Source organism: Anoplophora glabripennis, unplaced genomic scaffold (assembly GCF_000390285.2).
Source record: "Anoplophora glabripennis isolate ALB-LARVAE unplaced genomic scaffold, Agla_2.0 scaffold234, whole genome shotgun sequence".
Lineage (NCBI taxonomy): Eukaryota > Metazoa > Arthropoda > Insecta > Coleoptera > Cerambycidae > Anoplophora > Anoplophora glabripennis.
Window position 1 is genome coordinate 588,332 of NW_019418014.1, and position 17,581 is coordinate 605,912.

The 17,581-nt window shown below is 31.9% G+C and overlaps 1 protein-coding gene across 1 annotated transcript in view; it reads right to left on the minus strand.

The window, feature by feature from the left end:
* Nucleotides 1-374: 374 nt before the first annotated feature.
* The window catches only part of LOC108909319 (probable phytanoyl-CoA dioxygenase), a 20,598-nt gene continuing 3,391 nt past the window's right edge, over nt 375-17,581 (minus strand). The window contains exons 4-8 of the mRNA XM_018713632.1: nt 10,602-10,769; nt 9,513-9,656; nt 1,589-1,723; nt 648-785; nt 375-588 (exon numbers count right to left, since the gene is read on the minus strand). Of these exons, the coding sequence (XP_018569148.1) occupies nt 517-588; nt 648-785; nt 1,589-1,723; nt 9,513-9,656; nt 10,602-10,769 (657 nt within the window). The 3' untranslated portion in view covers nt 375-516. The remainder of the gene's footprint in view (nt 589-647; nt 786-1,588; nt 1,724-9,512; nt 9,657-10,601; nt 10,770-17,581) is intronic.

Genomic DNA, 17,581 nt, shown 5'->3' on the forward strand with positions numbered 1-17,581 from the left:
ACGTTTTCAATATTTTTTATAATTATAGCAATACAATTTGCTGAACATTGATTTAAAATTTTTAATTTAGAATTAGTCAGTTATCGTTTAATGCCACATTCCAGTATACAGCCTTACGAAAAATAAGAATTTAAATTTAAAATATATTCTTTAATGTACTACATATTAAACAATTAATAATTCACTTTAAAACACTGGAACGATTCTGCTGCTGCTATAATTAATAACAAAACTCAATTTTAAGATAAAGTGAAATAATATTACTTTTAGTTATTTTTTGAGAAGTATCTAATATGTAATTGTAATTTTTCTTACAGTTTACTTTGTCAGCAACAAGTTCTGAAAATTAAACAGGTTCATCAAAATAAATTTGCTTTTATATTGAAAAATAGTTTTTATTGCTGTTTCCCCATTAACGCAACCATGGAAAAATTGAAATCAGTTATATATAGTACATAATATACATACAGATGCAGGTACATAATTTTAAGCTTATAAACATTTATCACAATTTTATTAAAGGTGGCTTAAACTCTGAAAATTACCAGGAGTCCCCTTCACCAAACGACTTTTTAATTTCCATATTCCCTAAAACAAAAAAAATTTAATAAAGATATAAATACAGTAACTGTTCTGCAAATATTTACCTCAAAGTTAATATCAGCGCCTCTCCTTTTGGCCACTCCTTCTATTTCAGTTGCAATATATTCCTGTGATGTACCATGCACGTCAATGAAGTAGCAATTGTTAGCTGCATAATGACAAGAGATGGCTTTCCTAAATCCCTAAAATGATTTTTTATACAACAAAGGATACTAATATGGTCTTTAAATACAGGTGCATCACTAATATTTATAATAGTGCTAGATCCGGTATTAGAAATATATACTCTCATCTGTTATTTGATGATGACAAAGGTTATATGTTAGATAATATATACCTGTACATTGATAAATCACAAATGGGTTGCTATCTAAATCGCGTGCCGATACTGTTAAATAATATAAATTCTAATTAACTTTTTTGGATCAACTTCCCCGATTTGTTATTCATAAGAATTGAGCATTGGCTGAGAAAATATCACACAAGGAATTGGAAAAATGTAAGTTGCCCATAAAAATTGAGTATTGGCTGAGAAAATATCACACAAGGAATTGGAAAAATGGAAGTAGGCAACTTCCCCTCAGCACAACTATGAAGTTGCCAGGTATAAACAGGTGAGCAAGCGTTATTAATATACCCTCATCAGTTATTTAATCGAATAATTTGTTATGAAATTAAAGGTTATTTTACTCCCTACCCAACACTATTAGGTTGCCTTACCAAAAGTTTGTCACATCTATGGTTGCTTAGATTTTAGATGTTAAGTTTTGAGTGCGATCGTGGAGAGTGACAGATAAACGTTACAACTAATGTAAAAATGATTTCTTATTTTAGAAAAGTTAATGAATGGCAATATTAAAAATATTGTGGGGTGATGCCTTTACTGTAGGAAATTTAGTAATTTTTATTATTTTAATTTTTAATAGGTATCTAATACTAAGTTTATAATATTGGAAAATATTAAGTTTTAATTTATTAAATATACCTTTGTAAAGTTTGGCCCCGAACCATGTAATAAAATAGGATGAAAAAATACTGTATCTCCTTTATCCATAACCACATGAACCCTTGGAAGGTGATCAAATCCTTGGACTCCATGATACATTGAATTTTTAAATCCCTGAAGCAATTGCATAGAAATAGATGTATAACTTTTTGTTTAATTTTTATTAAAAACTGAAGGATCCAATCCTTAAATCTGCTACGTCAACTTGTAAATTTATTAGATTTATAAAGATAAAGAGAAACCAGAATTTTACATTTTTGTTCATATACAGGGTATTTTGAAAAAAGGCGCCACAAATTCCGTGGTTCGAGGCATCAAAAGTGTTATTTTAAAGTAATATCTAATTAGACTAATTATTTTAATATTGTTAATTTTGAACCACCCTGTATTTTAAAATACAGGGTGTTAATGATAAGTTTTACCGTATTCTACCGATGAAAATAATCAAGTTTTGCCCTATAAAAATTTTTGATAGGACGCCTCCCTACGGAGATATAGGGTGTTAAAGTTTCAAATATTTTATTTTTCCTGCAACTTCACTGGCATAAAAAAATGAGTGATAAAATTTGGAGAATGACATTTTTTAACAGGAACTATTTTTTCATGGATTCCAAGAAGAAAATTCATATTTATACATATAAATGTATGTCCTAAAATGACTGATTGATATTAGAATTTCATCACTCCACCAGGGGCGGACTGTAAGAAGTAGACAATTTTGAAAAAATGGCACTGGCTTCTTCCAATTTTATATAATCCTATTTCAATATGATAAAAAACTTTGTTGGTATTTTTTCATCTGAGACTTAGTTTAATAGAAAAATATAATTTTAGTAGATCGTAGCTAACCTCTTGAGAAATTTTTTCTTAAATTTTACACTTGAATGATAAAACCCCTGACAACAAGGTTTATATCTACTTTAATAAAATGTAGTTGATAAAAAGCAATATTGGAAGTTAGCTTATTTTGGCAGTCAATAGAATTTTTGTCAAAAATGGTGCATTTTCAGCAATTTGAAAAGGAATATCTTCTTTGTGTAAAACGAAATTTTACATTGTAATAGAAGATAATACCACGCAGGAATTTTAATTTCAAAAATGCTATACAGTAAATATAAGTTTTGCCAAACTTTAACGGCGTATATTGTACTGAAAATAATCAACTTTTGTTCTATAAAAATTTTTGATAGGACGCTTCCCTACGGAGATACAGGGTGTTAAAAGTTTCAAATATTTATTATATTATTTTTCCTGTAACTTCATTGGCAAAAAATATTTAGTGATAAAACATGGGGGATGACATTTTTTTAGTAGGGACTATTTTTTCATGGATAACTTATTCCAAAATACACTACAGTGGCGTAGTTATTGGGGGAGTAGGGGACCTTTTAAAAAAAAATCGTACGCCACTGGTTTTTTAAATAATTTTAAATGTTTTTAAAATGTACAATCAATTTGAACCAATAAAATATTCTTGTATGTAAAGTATTCGTTAAATTTACTGGTCTTTAGATAATTGTGAAATCAAATAAGAAGATACTTAAGTACCTACTTACATTGCTATTTACCATTTTCTATTGATTGCTAAATGTGTAACAATAAATTCAATACCTAATATTTTTGAGAGATTTCAAAACACTATACAACATCACAAGAAATGTTCAAAATGCTGTCTTTGATATGCAATACATGCTGCGCAGCGTCTCCGCAATGATCAACTTACATGCCTCATAATTCCAGCCGTATTGTGTATGGTTGCGAAACCCTCTACAATGCACTGTCGAAGTACTTCTACATTGGGAACTAGAGTACGATATACCATAGTTTTGAGGTAGCCCCAAAATAAGTAATCCAAGGGATTCAGGTCGGGGGAACGAGCTGGTCAAGCAATGGGTCCTCCTCTACCAATCCAGTGAGTAGGATACTGATTATTCAGCAACTATCTAACGGTAAGGCCATAATGAAGTGGCGCCCCATCATGCATATACCACAATAATTGACGTAACCTCAAGGCACTTCTTCTAGAAGTGGTGGTAATTCTTCTTGTAGGAACCTTTGACAAGTTCTACCATCGAGGGTTCTGGGTAAAAAGTAGGGACCAATCAAGTAATCACCCACAATGCCTGCCCAAGCATTAAGAAAAAACTGTTCTTGTAATCGACGTTGAGAAATAATATGCCGATTTTCATCCGTCCATTGGTGGTTATTATGATGACAATTCCATATGGGTTCCCTTGTAAATTTCATTTCAACGGTAAATAATATTAATAACTGAAAATCAGGCTGTTCGCATTGTTGTAAAAACCACTGACAAAATTCAATCCTCGGTTGAGTCATTTTCTGTAATTGCTGCTCACGTAAGACGTTCTAGATTGTTACATGTGATACGTCCAAATCTTTTAATATCTATCTGGTGCTGGTAGATGGCTCTTCATCTACAGATTCCAAAATTCTGTCTTCCAAATGAACTGTATGAACAGATCCTTCTCTTGCTCGACATTTTGGTAGCGACAAACATGCAGTTTCATGAGTTCGACAGTGAATACTTGAAAAGTATTCCTTGTTGGACAACATTGATTTGGAAAAGTCTGTCTATGAAGTCGTTCAGCTTGTCTATCATTGCCATTCGCTCTACCATATGTAAAATGTATATATGCTAATTCAATATTTGTATAATTGGATAACATATATTTTTTTTATTAAAATCTGTTTCTAGTTGTATGAAAAATAACAAACTCTTTGCAACACACAAAACAGTGGCGTTGTATGGTGTTTTGAAATCTCTCAAAAATATTATTATATTTTATTTCTACAAATTGATTGTACATTTTAAAAACATTTAAAATTATTTAAAAAACAGCGGCGTACGATTTTTTTTCAAAAAAGCTCCCCTACTCCCCCAATAATTACGCCATTGGAGTGTATTTTGGAATAAGTTATCCATATAATAAATAGTCCCTACTAAAAAAATGTCATCCCCCATGTTTTATCACTAAATATTTTTTGCCAATGAAGTTACAGGAAAAATAATATAATAAATATTTGAAACTTTTAACACCCTGTATCTCCGTAGGGAAGCGTCCTATCAAAAATTTTTATAGAACAAAAGTTGATTATTTTCAGTACAATATACGCCGTTAAAGTTTGGCAAAACTTATATTTACTGTATAGCATTTTTGAAATTAAAATTCCTGCGTGGTATTATCTTCTATTACAATGTAAAATTTCGTTTTACACAAAGAAGATATTCCTTTTCAAATTGCTGAAAATGCACCATTTTTGACAAAAATTCTATTGACTGCCAAAATCAGCTAACTTCCAATATTGCTTTTTATCAACTACATTTTATTAAAGTAGATATAAACCTTGTTGTCAGGGGTTTTATCATTCAAGTGTAAAATTTAAGAAAAAATTTCTCAAGAGGTTAGCTACGATCTACTAAAATTATATTTTTCTATTAAACTAAGTCTCAGATGAAAAAATACCAACAAAGTTTTTTATCATGTTGAAATAGGATTATATAAAATTTGACCAGTGCCATTTTTTCAAAATTGTCTACTTCTTACAGTCCGCCCCTGGTGGAGTGATGAAATTCTAATATCAATCAGTCATTTTAGGACATACATTTATATGTATAGTTCTTTTCATACTTATAGTAGACATAAAAAATTTCAACGCCTGCCGGCAAGTGTGATAGGGGGAGAGTAGGGCAAGACAATTTTTAAATATTCGTAGAAAATAAATGTTATAACAGCTAATTTATTTCACAAATCATAATGCCCTTATCAGGTATACTCATCTAGATAAATTGAATACAAAATTAATGAGAAATAAAGTGATATTAATTACATATTTTCAATTCAATTTAAAGGTTGCTCCACTTTACCCTAGGTGGGCAGGATCTTGAATCGCCAGACGTGAGCCCTGTGTTGCCGATATGTAAAAATATTCCCTAATTGCTAAATTGAATGAAATTAATTTATTCAGATATTTACGTTTAAAATATTAAGTTATGTTCTGAAAGTATAATAATATGCTGAATTTGCATACATTTATTTAAAGAATAATTGCTTTATTCACTTCATTTTTGCAATATATGTTGTCCATCTTTAGTATAATACTAACTCGCAAAAACATTTGGCAACACAGCTGGGCTGGCAACAAAACAGATTCTGAACATCTCTCTAAGACGTACGTTGTTCTCAAATCCCTAATGTGAGACAGAGACAATCAACAATTACACACGGTGCACTTATTACTTTAAATTTCTGATAGTTCAATTTGCGCGGTACAGGGCAGGAGTTGGTGCTGCAATGCTGTCATTCTTATTTCTTAGAATAGAGTTTTGAGTAGTGATTTTTGTTTTGTTACAAGTTTTTTATTGGATAACTTTTGTAATTCACTACAATTGTTTTCAATTTACAGCCATTGTGTAGTAGTGTTTGTTGTGAATTGTTTGAAGGGAGACTTAAATATTATATTCTGTAAACTTTGCCTACATAGGATCCTGTTCTGCTAGGCAGACAAGTATTTACGACCCCGTTTTTGTCTTTATCGGCAATATAAAAGAGTTTTTTATTTCTACAATATATATGAAAAGAACTATATAAATATGAATTTTCTTCTTGGAATTATCTGAGGAATTAATTGCATTTATGTTTACGAGGATGGTCTGAAAAGTTTCCGACCTCAACATGAAGATGGCAGCACTCGTAAATAAAAGCTAGTGAATTTCGTTGTTGACAGATATCATAGATAAATGATACTATAGATAGGAAACTTGAACAGATTACGTGGTCACTAACAGCGCTAACTGTTGACACTTTCTCCAACTTCTATTGCTTTCCTTTTCTAGGAATTATCGGTAATACAGTGAGTTAAATTACCTGTAGCCGGTAAAAGATGCAAGCGCCATCTAGTTGTACGCTCTACAACTATATACCTACCTACTCAATATTTGTTTTAGGTATTCTGCCGCCGCTAAATTTAAAATTACATAACAAATCTCACCCTACACAGATCACTCAGAAATTGATTTTGTAAAATAATTTTCACGTAGATAATTTTTTTTGTCACCATGAGAAAATAAGTACATTTGATAAAAAGCATTAAAATCACTCAAGCATTAAAGACACTTTTAAATGCTCTAATAGTCTTCCTACTTAAAATAAGAAATAATTTTGATACTGTAACTTTTTAAAATGTTTGTTGAAAAAATTTCAAATTTCAGTACATATTTTGAAAAAAAAAGAGTGAAAATGATTATAGAGTTTCAGTGCTTTCTATATTGTATTAGCTTTCACGGTGAATAAAAAAATATTACAAGTAAATAATTTTACTAAACCAATCTGATTAATTCTTGTAATAGAGATTTATTATGCAACTTTAAATTTTTCGTTGTGTTGATATCCATAAAAAACTTCCTTCCTTTTGTTCCCTTTTTTTTTTAAAAAAAAACAAAACATTTTATTATTAATAAAAAAATGTGATTATATGATGATCAGTCATTATTATGTTATATAAATAAATGTGAATGAAATATCTAATAAAACACACTAAAAACACAAATAAAACACAGACCAGCACTCGCCAAACCTAACCAACAATAAACTTAAACAGCATGAATGACATGAAATGATTCATAATTGCAATTGTCAAAATTTATTCTACAAAATCTTTGTGGCGACATCTATAGACTCTTTCCCCAACTTGTATATCCATCTCAAGTCACGTGGTTCCCAGAGTGTCCCCATATTTTCAAGTATAAGTTCTCGGGCTCTGGTTGACAGTTACTCACCAAAGTTTCAGCCACTTTGGACGCGCGGTTGTTATGTAACAGTCGTTTGAGTGAGTTGATGTGAGTGTTTTTATGAAAATGGACAAAATCGAGTATCGAGTTGTCATTAAATATTTGTTTTTGAAAGGCAATACGCCTACGCAAATCAAAGATGAGTTGGATTCTGTGAATGGGGACTCTGCACCATCATTTACCATAGCGAAATTTTGGGCAGCCGAATTTAAACGTGGCCGTAAGAGCTTGGGAGACGTTCGGGACGTCCAAAAACTGCAGCTACCGACAAAAACATCGCCAAAGTTCACCAAATGGTGCTAGACGACCGCCGAATTAAAGTGAGAGAGTTAGCAGAGGTTATGAACATGTCAAAAGAACGTGTTTGTCACATATTAAATCAACATTTAAACATGAGAAAGCTGTCCGCGCGTTGGGTGCCGCGTTTGCTCACGTTAGACCAAAAACGTGTTCGAATGAACATTTCCAACGCTCTGTTGGCGCAGTTTAGGCGCAATAAATCCGAGTTTTGGCGCCGATTAATTACTGTAGATGAAACTTGGATACACCATTATACGCCCGAAACAAAAATACAGTCCAAACAGTGGACTGCAAAGGGGGAACCGGCTCCAAAAAAAGCAAAAACTGTTTTTTCGGCTGGGAAAGTGATGGCGACTGTTTTTTGGGATAGTCATGGAGTTATTTTAATCGATTATCTTCAAAAAGGAAAAACCATTACAGGAGCATACTACGCATCATTACTTGACAAGCTGAAGGCAGAACTTGCGGAAAAACGGCCACATTTGCAGAAAAAGAAAATCCTGTTTCACCAAGACAACGCACCGTCTCACACCTCAGCGGTTGCCATGGCGAAAATCCACGAATTACGGTTTGAACTGCTTGACCATCCGCCTTACTCACCAGATCTAGCCCCAAGCGACTTCTTTTTGTTCCCTCATCTAAAAATTGCGCTCGGAGGACAGAGATTTTCGTCAAATGAAGAGGCAATCACCTTCGTGAACAATTATTTTGCAGAGAAAAACGCCGAGTACTATTTGGACGGGTTACAGAGATGGGAGCATCGCTGGGAGAAGTGTGTAGAGTTACAAGGAGACTATGTTGAAAAATAAAAAAAAAAATTCTGAAAAAATGTCTTGTATCTTTGTTAGGTCGGAAACTTTTCAGACCACCCTCGTATTTAAAGATCACTTTGGAAATATTCTGTTTACGCATTGGTACCTTAAAACGAGGCTTCCTCAAAATATACCATTTGCAGCCATTTTAAGAGTACCGTTTTTGCAAAATGAAATTTTTCTTTGCTATTTGTGGACGGAAATGTTTTTGAACATTTACTGTAATTTTTTAAAGTATATATTCATTTGGAGTTTTGGTTGTTGACATGTATTTTTAAGAATTAATTTGTCATAATAAAATTAAAATTGTAATTATGTTTTAATATTGACACATCATAATGTAATAAAATTTCCAGGGCCGTAATTAAAAAAATTAAGTTGATGATGGTATTGGAAAGACGAAACGTTACATATAAAAATTGATTATGCCATTCGATAGAGGGCAAAAAGTTGCCATGAGAAAGTGTTCTTCTTTTTTTAATGTCCCTTCTAACAAGGCTGAAATGAAACAAAAACGGATTTTCAAAATTTCGTTTTTTTTTCAAATATTTCGAAAACTAATCATGTTCGCCTTGATTTTTTAGAGGCATAATGTTGGTCCCCTGATTACGCAACTTTGCCCCAATTTAAGCTAATTCGTATATTTTACCGTTTCCGAGATCCCTGTAGTAAGAAGCGAATTTGTAACAGCCTGTATATTTACATCTTCAAAAACTTCAAATCAAATTTCAATGCAGTATTTTATTTTTTGAAAAAGTTATGACCAAAATTTGATTTTAAAGATAATCTTTAACATTATTTCTCTCAAAAACAATATCCATATATCTGCCTCCGATTTATGATATTTTTTTCAAAATACCCTGTATTTGAAATTAGCAGACAGACAGAGGGTGTTTCACAGAAAAGTAGAATCCATGAAATGAATGTAAAAATTAATATTTTCAGCAAGTACCTACATATTGTCAACAAAAATAAGTTCTACCTTAGGATATTCATGGTTGTAAAGAGTTCCCTGATGTGACCCTGGTACAACAAAAAGGCAACCATTTTTTTCTTCAACTCTTTCTACAGCCGTCCAAGATGCGACTATTTTGTTAGGGGGTCGAAAAGGAAAATAATGTAAATCCTGCAATACGTATAACATAATATACATAGTATTATTATTTAAACAAACAAGATAAATCTACTAGGTATGGTATTTGAATATGTGTGAAAGATAGTTCTCAAATCAATTAAATATCAACATTAAGGTCTGGTACTTTCAGTGTCAGTTACGGCTTGACTAACTAATCAGGCGATTAGGCTGTGATTATATTTTATAAAATAAATCAGTATATGTACAGTCTAATCGTCTGATCAGTTAATCAAACTTTAACCGAGACTCAAAGTGCCGGACCTAACTAAATTAAAATAATCTTTACAATTTTAGAACATGATCTAGCTTGCCATATATAATGGTAGCTTTACAGAACTTGATATAGTAATTTCTACATTTGGTACTTATAAAAATGTTAATAATTCTACATTTCCGTAGATTTGATTGGGGGGGGGGGGGCAGAACATTTCTTAAAGCATAGCTTCTACACTGACTGTTTTATAACTGTTAAAGCTTTGTATACGTAGTTAAAGCAAAACATTAAAAAATTACTATTGTATTTGTACATACTTTGTAGTTAAATCCATAATAACGTTTGAACGTTCATTTGAATTTTCCAATTCAATTGAAGCTTGCCTGGTCTGCCAGGTCCATAAAGATCCACCAGATTATTTAACTTTCAAAATTATTAGAGAATTGCTGTTATTAACAAAATACGATTACATCTAAGTGTGATTTTCTTAACTTTAGCATCCTCTATTTTGGAAATGCAACGCGTATTGACAATTTATTTATTTGAACTACCACCACTAATGTTCCTCATAAAGTTTAGTGCATGAAGTTTGGCCTATCATACATAGACACACTATTAAATCATCAAAACATTAATATGTCAGAAGTGTCAGAACAATGTTTCAACAAATGTTTAAGGCATGTTACTAACATGTGTCCTAAGTTTAAAAGAGAAAATATTACCTGATGCAAGGGATGTAAAGATGCTCCAGGATCAGCATTTGGTGGTTTATTAATAAACATGGAATGTACTGCTGTAATATTAGACCCTATAATACCCTCTACAATGTTTACTACTGCTGAATCACTACAGTACTGCCAAAGTACATCATCATATAGAAAATCTTGAAGCTGAAACATGTTTTATCTATGGCACAATTCTGTTTTTTTCCCTGCATATTAGGTTATTTGGCCACATGTGAAAACAATTTCAGTTATTACGGGTTTATTAAAATTAACTCATAGTAATCTAGAAATAGCAATCTCTAAAACCGTAAGAATGACGAGGACAAAGATTTGAGTGTCCGGAGGGAGAGAATTTTCGTAAACCCCTATTAATTAAACTTTTGCGTTGAAATGAGCAGCGTCTTTGAAACTAGTTTTGTCTAGTCAAAAATCTCACACTGAAAAAGACAGACAAATAAAAAAGAAAAACTGGGCATCTCTTTACATTTCAGCAATAGTATTTAGGTATTTACATTTTCAAAATTGCAATTAACCCTGGTAGCAAAATCTTGCACAAGACACTTATACAAAACTGCTGTGTACCTACTGCTGAAATCAGCATTAGGTTTACTGCAAGATTCATTGTGCAATTGTCTTGATCAAAGCTTTCAATGGATTTGATTCAGGGCACTTGAGCACAAAGGGGTAAATTAAAGCAAGTGACTATGTTGCAGACTTACATTAGAATTAACATATTGTACTTGACTTATACTAATTCACCCCTTTGGACTCAAGTACTTTTGGTTAAGGTGGCCATATCCCTTGCCGAGAAATGGTGAAATTTCTGGCATTTTTAGGTACTGAAATCTTGAAAAGTAAAACGTGTAGAACAAAAGTAAGCACAATAATAAAATCCTTGATGTTTTGTTTATTCATTGTTACCATTTAAATATACCCAAATAAAATAATAACTAAAAAAAAGCGTTTATAAAACATGCGTTTTCTGTTATCCTAACCCCACATTTTAAGAATTATTTTCACGTACTTATAAATAAAAGTAAACAATTTTATATGTAGGACTAAGCAAGTAAATGTTATAAGAATATTTACATGTGGAATTATATATAAAAAAGTTAGTATTTTCGTAGATTTCAGTACCTAAAACCTTGATGGTTTGATCGTTTTTTGCACCTGTTTATTCGTTTTACTGCGGCGTCTTTGAAAATACTCAGGTGGCATGACATAACATTCCTATTATTTGATAAGCTTTAGATTATTCAGTTATTAAATGTTTGAAATTATTTGTCTTTGCGGAAAACACTATTTAAAGAATATGGGGCCCTTAAGTCTGGTGCAAGTATTGTAAAAGTATATTGCATACGAAACGATATAAATTTCGGCAATAGACCCAAAACAATCTGATACAATTTGGCTATTTCAAGTAAACTTGAAACAACTTGTGTTAGAATTGCACACAATTGTGCTACCAGGGAAGGTTTCTTTTTAAATAAATTTAGCAGTTAAATTTTGTTTGTAGAATTTAGTAAAACATTTGAAAAAGTAAAGTAACATTAAAGGAAAATTTACAAAAAAACAGGATTGTTTTATTAAACAGTGAAAGGTCATGTTTTGAAATATTTAATGGATTTGAATCCTTGTTGGCTGCAAATATTTAATAAACTATGTAATAACAGAATAAATATTGTTACAGTTTATGTTTTGTGCAAATGAAGTCTCTGTCTATGGAAACAGGTAAACAAACAAAATTTAGACTACTAAATTTACTTAAAAAAAAATAAGTTGCTATTTTGAAAACGAAACTAGTGATGAAATAAATAGTGATACGAATTTCTCAGCTGAAAATTTCGGCTAGTCAAAAATAGTCTCATAAAGCAACCCCTGACTGATCCTATTGGCGCAAGGGTTTATATTTAATTCATTTTTATGTATTCTTCACAGGTGACTTAAATAAACGGAGAAAAATAAAGATTTTTAATGTACATTTTTTTATTATAACTAATTCGTCACAAGGCCAATAAACATTAATTTAAAATGTACCAGTCTTGCGTATACAGGGCTGGAAAATCCACATGGTCCGTCTGCCTTTACATGAGAGCGACAAAGTAAAGTAAAGAAATCCGTGTGATAGACAAGGATGGCTATGGCTATATTGAAGACGTTTCATAATCTGAATAGTCACCGCCCGTTTCGGGTTAGAACTATTCAGATTATGAAATGTCTTCAATGTAACCATCCTTGTCTATCGCACGGATTTCTATGAATTACTTACTTTATCGCTCTCACGCAACGGCCGATGTACAATGGAGACTTTCCGAACCTGTAGATACTTATTAAACTTAACGGATGTTAGAAGAATCTGCTCCATCTGCCTTTCTATGCATGAAAGAGATGCATAACCTACATATTTCTATTTAATTAAAGTTAACTGTGAGGTTTCTGATGAGTATGATTTAAAACACAAATAAAAATATACGATTATGGAATCATTATCATATATTTATATACAAAAATATTCCTAGACGTGTAGATGGCACTGCGATCAATTCATTTCTGAACCTTTTGTAAAATAAATAATTTTCGAAAAGTAATTGGCATTGTAGAACCTGAAAGTATATTTTTATAGTTATATTGATTTCCATAAAATTAATTTGTAATAACAGGTGCTTTGGATTTTTTTCATAGAAAAGTTGTGCCGTTTAAAATAGTAATAAATAAATTATCGAGTTTAATGATTGATGGGAAATTGTTTGACTGAACCGAGAGACGTTTATCAAGTAATTATTATATTATATTATACCTGTTTTTCTGTTTATGGAACAATAATATCAGTTTACCACTGTTTAGTCGAAAGGTACCTATGTAATATTTAAATTAAACAATTGATCACATTTTATTTATTTTATTTTTATACCTACTTTGAAAAGAAACATGAAATGAAAAACAAAAATATGTACTATTTGGAATTTTATTTCAACAGTAGCTTTCTTAAAAATATGAAGAATAGCGCGAAACCCGAAATAGGATTTAAAGTTTCATTATCTTTCTTCAATTGGAATAGCTAAAGGATGGACATAGTTCTGAATTATGTATAGTTCTAATAAGTAAGTAAGTAAGTAAGTAAGCAAGCATACCCATCCCATAACTTCTAGTCTGTATCTTGAAAACGATGCATCTGCGGACCAATGTTTATCTGAACTTTTTTTATTAAAATCACTCATATAATATCATCTTTACTTACATTATCAAACAGAAAGACGCTTTAATTTCTGAATTAAGAGAGAAAATTGATTTGCTAAATGTGCAAATCGATCTCCTAAATAAATTATCAGTAGCACCTCATGGGAATCTACAAAAAGATATACCAAAAACTGTATATAAAGCCAGGCTATCGGAAAAACAAGAGGAAGTAAAAACCATTAAAAACACACCTAAAAACACACCTAACAAAAACCCACCCAAGGTTAATGTCAATGAACTGAGTGATGTCAATAATAAAAAAGGAAATCCCAATTTACAGAGGAGTCAAGTTTCAGCCGAGATCTTAAAGGTACAAACTCAATTAAAGTGTCAGGATATAATTAATCTGGCTACTGATGACAATAGCCCTATGTCCCAACACGAATACAACCCAACACAACCAGCTAAGCAGGAAAAGTGGGAAAAAGTTCCTTTTAAATCTAGACGTCGCCGACGGACGGTTATTGGAAACAACACGGACACCTCCATTAAAGGAGTCAAAAAAATGGTTCATATTCACGTAAGCCGAATAAATAACCAAACTTCGCCCAGTGATTTGTGCCAACTACTTGAAGTGTCGTTTCCAGAAGTGATTTGTGAAGTTATAAAACCCAAACACCCCAATTTGTACTCTTCCTTCAAAGTGTCTGTTTATGAGACAAACTTTAAAAAAGCTATGCAACCAAGCATATGGCCAGACGGCGCTTGTATAAGTAAGTTTTTTCAAAAAGTAGCACCAATGAAATCCATAAAATGATATTTAACCCTGATGTCCTTGTATTAAATGTTCAGAGTTTGAATGCACAATCGATTAATTCTTTAGAAATTGATATCTCAAACTTTTATCAAATAAAATTTTTGTGTTTTTCAGAGACTCATTGTAACAATGAGTCAATCAAAGCTAAATATATCAGTGACTTTTCTTTAAGTAGTTATTACTGTAGAAATACATTTGAAAAAGGTGGTGTTGCCATATATTCACGAAGTAGTTTGAATGCTCATTCTATCAATTTAAGCCAATTCTGTATTGACAGACATTTTGAAATATGCTGCACCTCGTGGAAGACAGACCTATCCACTGTGCTTATCATGTCCTGCTATAGATCACCTAGTGGTGATATAAATTTATTTATTGACAGAGTGTTTGCTGTTATGGACTATTTGTATAAGCCTGGCATAAGTATAATTTTAACTGGTGACTTTAATTTGGATTCTACTCTGGGCTCTAGGACTATTAATGATTTTAATAAAGTGTGCAGTGTCCTCAGTAATTTTAATTTGTTTGCGGTGGTAAGGTGGCCTACCCGTGTAACTAACACTTCTTCAACCATTATCGATCATATATTCACTAACATCGAAAATAATTTAGTGTGTGTTTTGGACAATGTTATATCAGATCATAGAACTGTGTTATTTGAGTCCTCCAGTAGCCAGAATTGTAACGCTGTACGTACCTCCCAGTTCAGAAGGAGTTTTTCTGAACATGCTATAAAAAATTTTCGTTTTGATCTGCAAAAAGAGTTGTGGTCAGAATTGTATCACGTGCCTACTATTGACAAAGCATTTAGCACCTTTTTTGATGTGTTCATATTTTATTTTAATAAACATTTCCCACTAAAAAAATTCTATAATAAATGTACTACAACCAATAAGAAGTGGGTGACGGACGAGGTTAAACTATCCAGTGTAAAATTGAAAGAGTTGTATACTCATAAATTTGATAACCCCAAAAATTTTGAAAAATATAAGACTTCTAGAAAAGCTCACACGCAGTTAATTGAGAAAACTAAAAAAGAATATTACCAAAATAAAATTATAAACTCTGATAATGTAGGCAAGGCTGCTTGGGGTATTATATCTGAGCTTTCAAATAAAAATAAAGTACATCATAACAAAAATATTATGTTGGATGGTAAACTCTGTGAAGATCCTTTTACCATATCTTCGTGTTTTAATAATTATTTCAAAAATGCTCCTATCCATATAACAAATAATATACGTACAAGTAAACCCTTCAACTTTGATTTTCATATTAAAAGCTGTTCACTTTTTTTGGAACCTTTTGTAAAGGAGGAAATATTTTCTCTACTAAAATATAAACTTAAACGAAAACATTCCTCTGGATCTGACGACATTCCCATGTTCCTGGTTAAAGAGGTTATGGATTGTATTCTTGAACCAATCACTTACCTCGTTAATTTATCCTTTCTAACAGGTTCTTTTCCAAAAATGTTAAAAGTGGGGAAAGTCATTCCTATTTATAAGAAAAACGATCCACAATCTATGGAAAATTATAGACCTATTACAGTCCCGCCGGCCTTTTCTAGAGTGTTTGAATATTGTTATTTGGAACGGTTATTGAAATTTGTTGCAAAACATAAAATTTTTTCTGACCATCAACATGGTTTTCAGTCTGGGAAGTCGACTAGTACTGCCTTGCTTGACTTCTACCAGAGTGTGTTACAATATATTGAAGTGGGCGAGTCCCCCATTGGTATATTTTGTGACGTTAGTAAAGCTTTCGATTGTGTCAATCATGAGAAGTTGCTTTTAAAACTTTATAACTATGGCATACGAGGAGTTGCTAATGATTGGGTGGCATCTTTTTTAAAAGAACGTGAACAATATGTTTGTCTCGCTTACTCGGGTAACAGCGTTTTGTCGCAGGTTAGTTCTGAGCGGGTAGATATTAATATGGGGGTTCCTCAGGGGTCTATATTGGGCCCTGTCCTTTTCTTACTATATACAAATGAGTTTGACAAAGTTGTTTCTGATGCCTCGTCCGTCATGTATGCAGATGATGCATCATTATTGGTTTCTGGTAACTCAGACGAGGCCTTGCGGCTCAAAACCAATGCTTTACTGAAAGATGTGGGTGCGTGGTACGCTTCTAATGATCTTTTTCTGAACACAAATAAGACTCAAGTAATTAGGTTTCATAACCGACAAAAAAATTGCTGCAATATTAATGTAACTTTTAATGGCTCAGATTTATTGAAATGGGAGATGGATATAAAATTTTTGGGAATAACGATCGATGAATGCTTGACATGGAGGTCTCATTGCACTCAGCTGATATCAAAACTAAATTCCGTCAGCTATCTGATAAGAAGTTTAAAACCTGTGTTAACCTTGTCACAGTTAATAACAGTATACAACGCCCAAGTCAGTTCAAGATTGCGGTACGGAGTTGTCCTCTGGGGAAATTCCACCTTATCACCGGATGTATTTGTTGTCCAGAAACGAATTTTAAGGAATATGGCGGGAATTCCCAGTCATATGTCATGCAGAAATGTTTTTAGAAAGTTTAATATTTTAACTGTTGTGTCGTTGTTTATTTTTGAACTTGCTGTATATGTTTTCAAAAATGTTTCTAACTTTATACTGAACGAAAATATACATAACAGAGACACTCGACAAAATAAAAATTTCCACCTTCCTTTTTTTAAATATAATGTGTCTTTAAATTCACCTTTTTATCTGGGCCTAAAAGTTTATAATAAATTGTGTTTGGATATAAAAAGAGCACAAAGTCTCACAATCTTTAAAAATAGGCTGTACCGATATCTGGTAAACAGTACATTTTATACATTGAATGAATTTTTTTCTAATTAATGTATGTTGAAATTGCAACTATTGTTTAGTATGTAGTAAGTAGGTTAAGGTATCTTGCTGTATGACTATTCCTATACAATGTCTTTTGTCTTTGAGGAAAATAAAGCTTATTATTATTATTATTA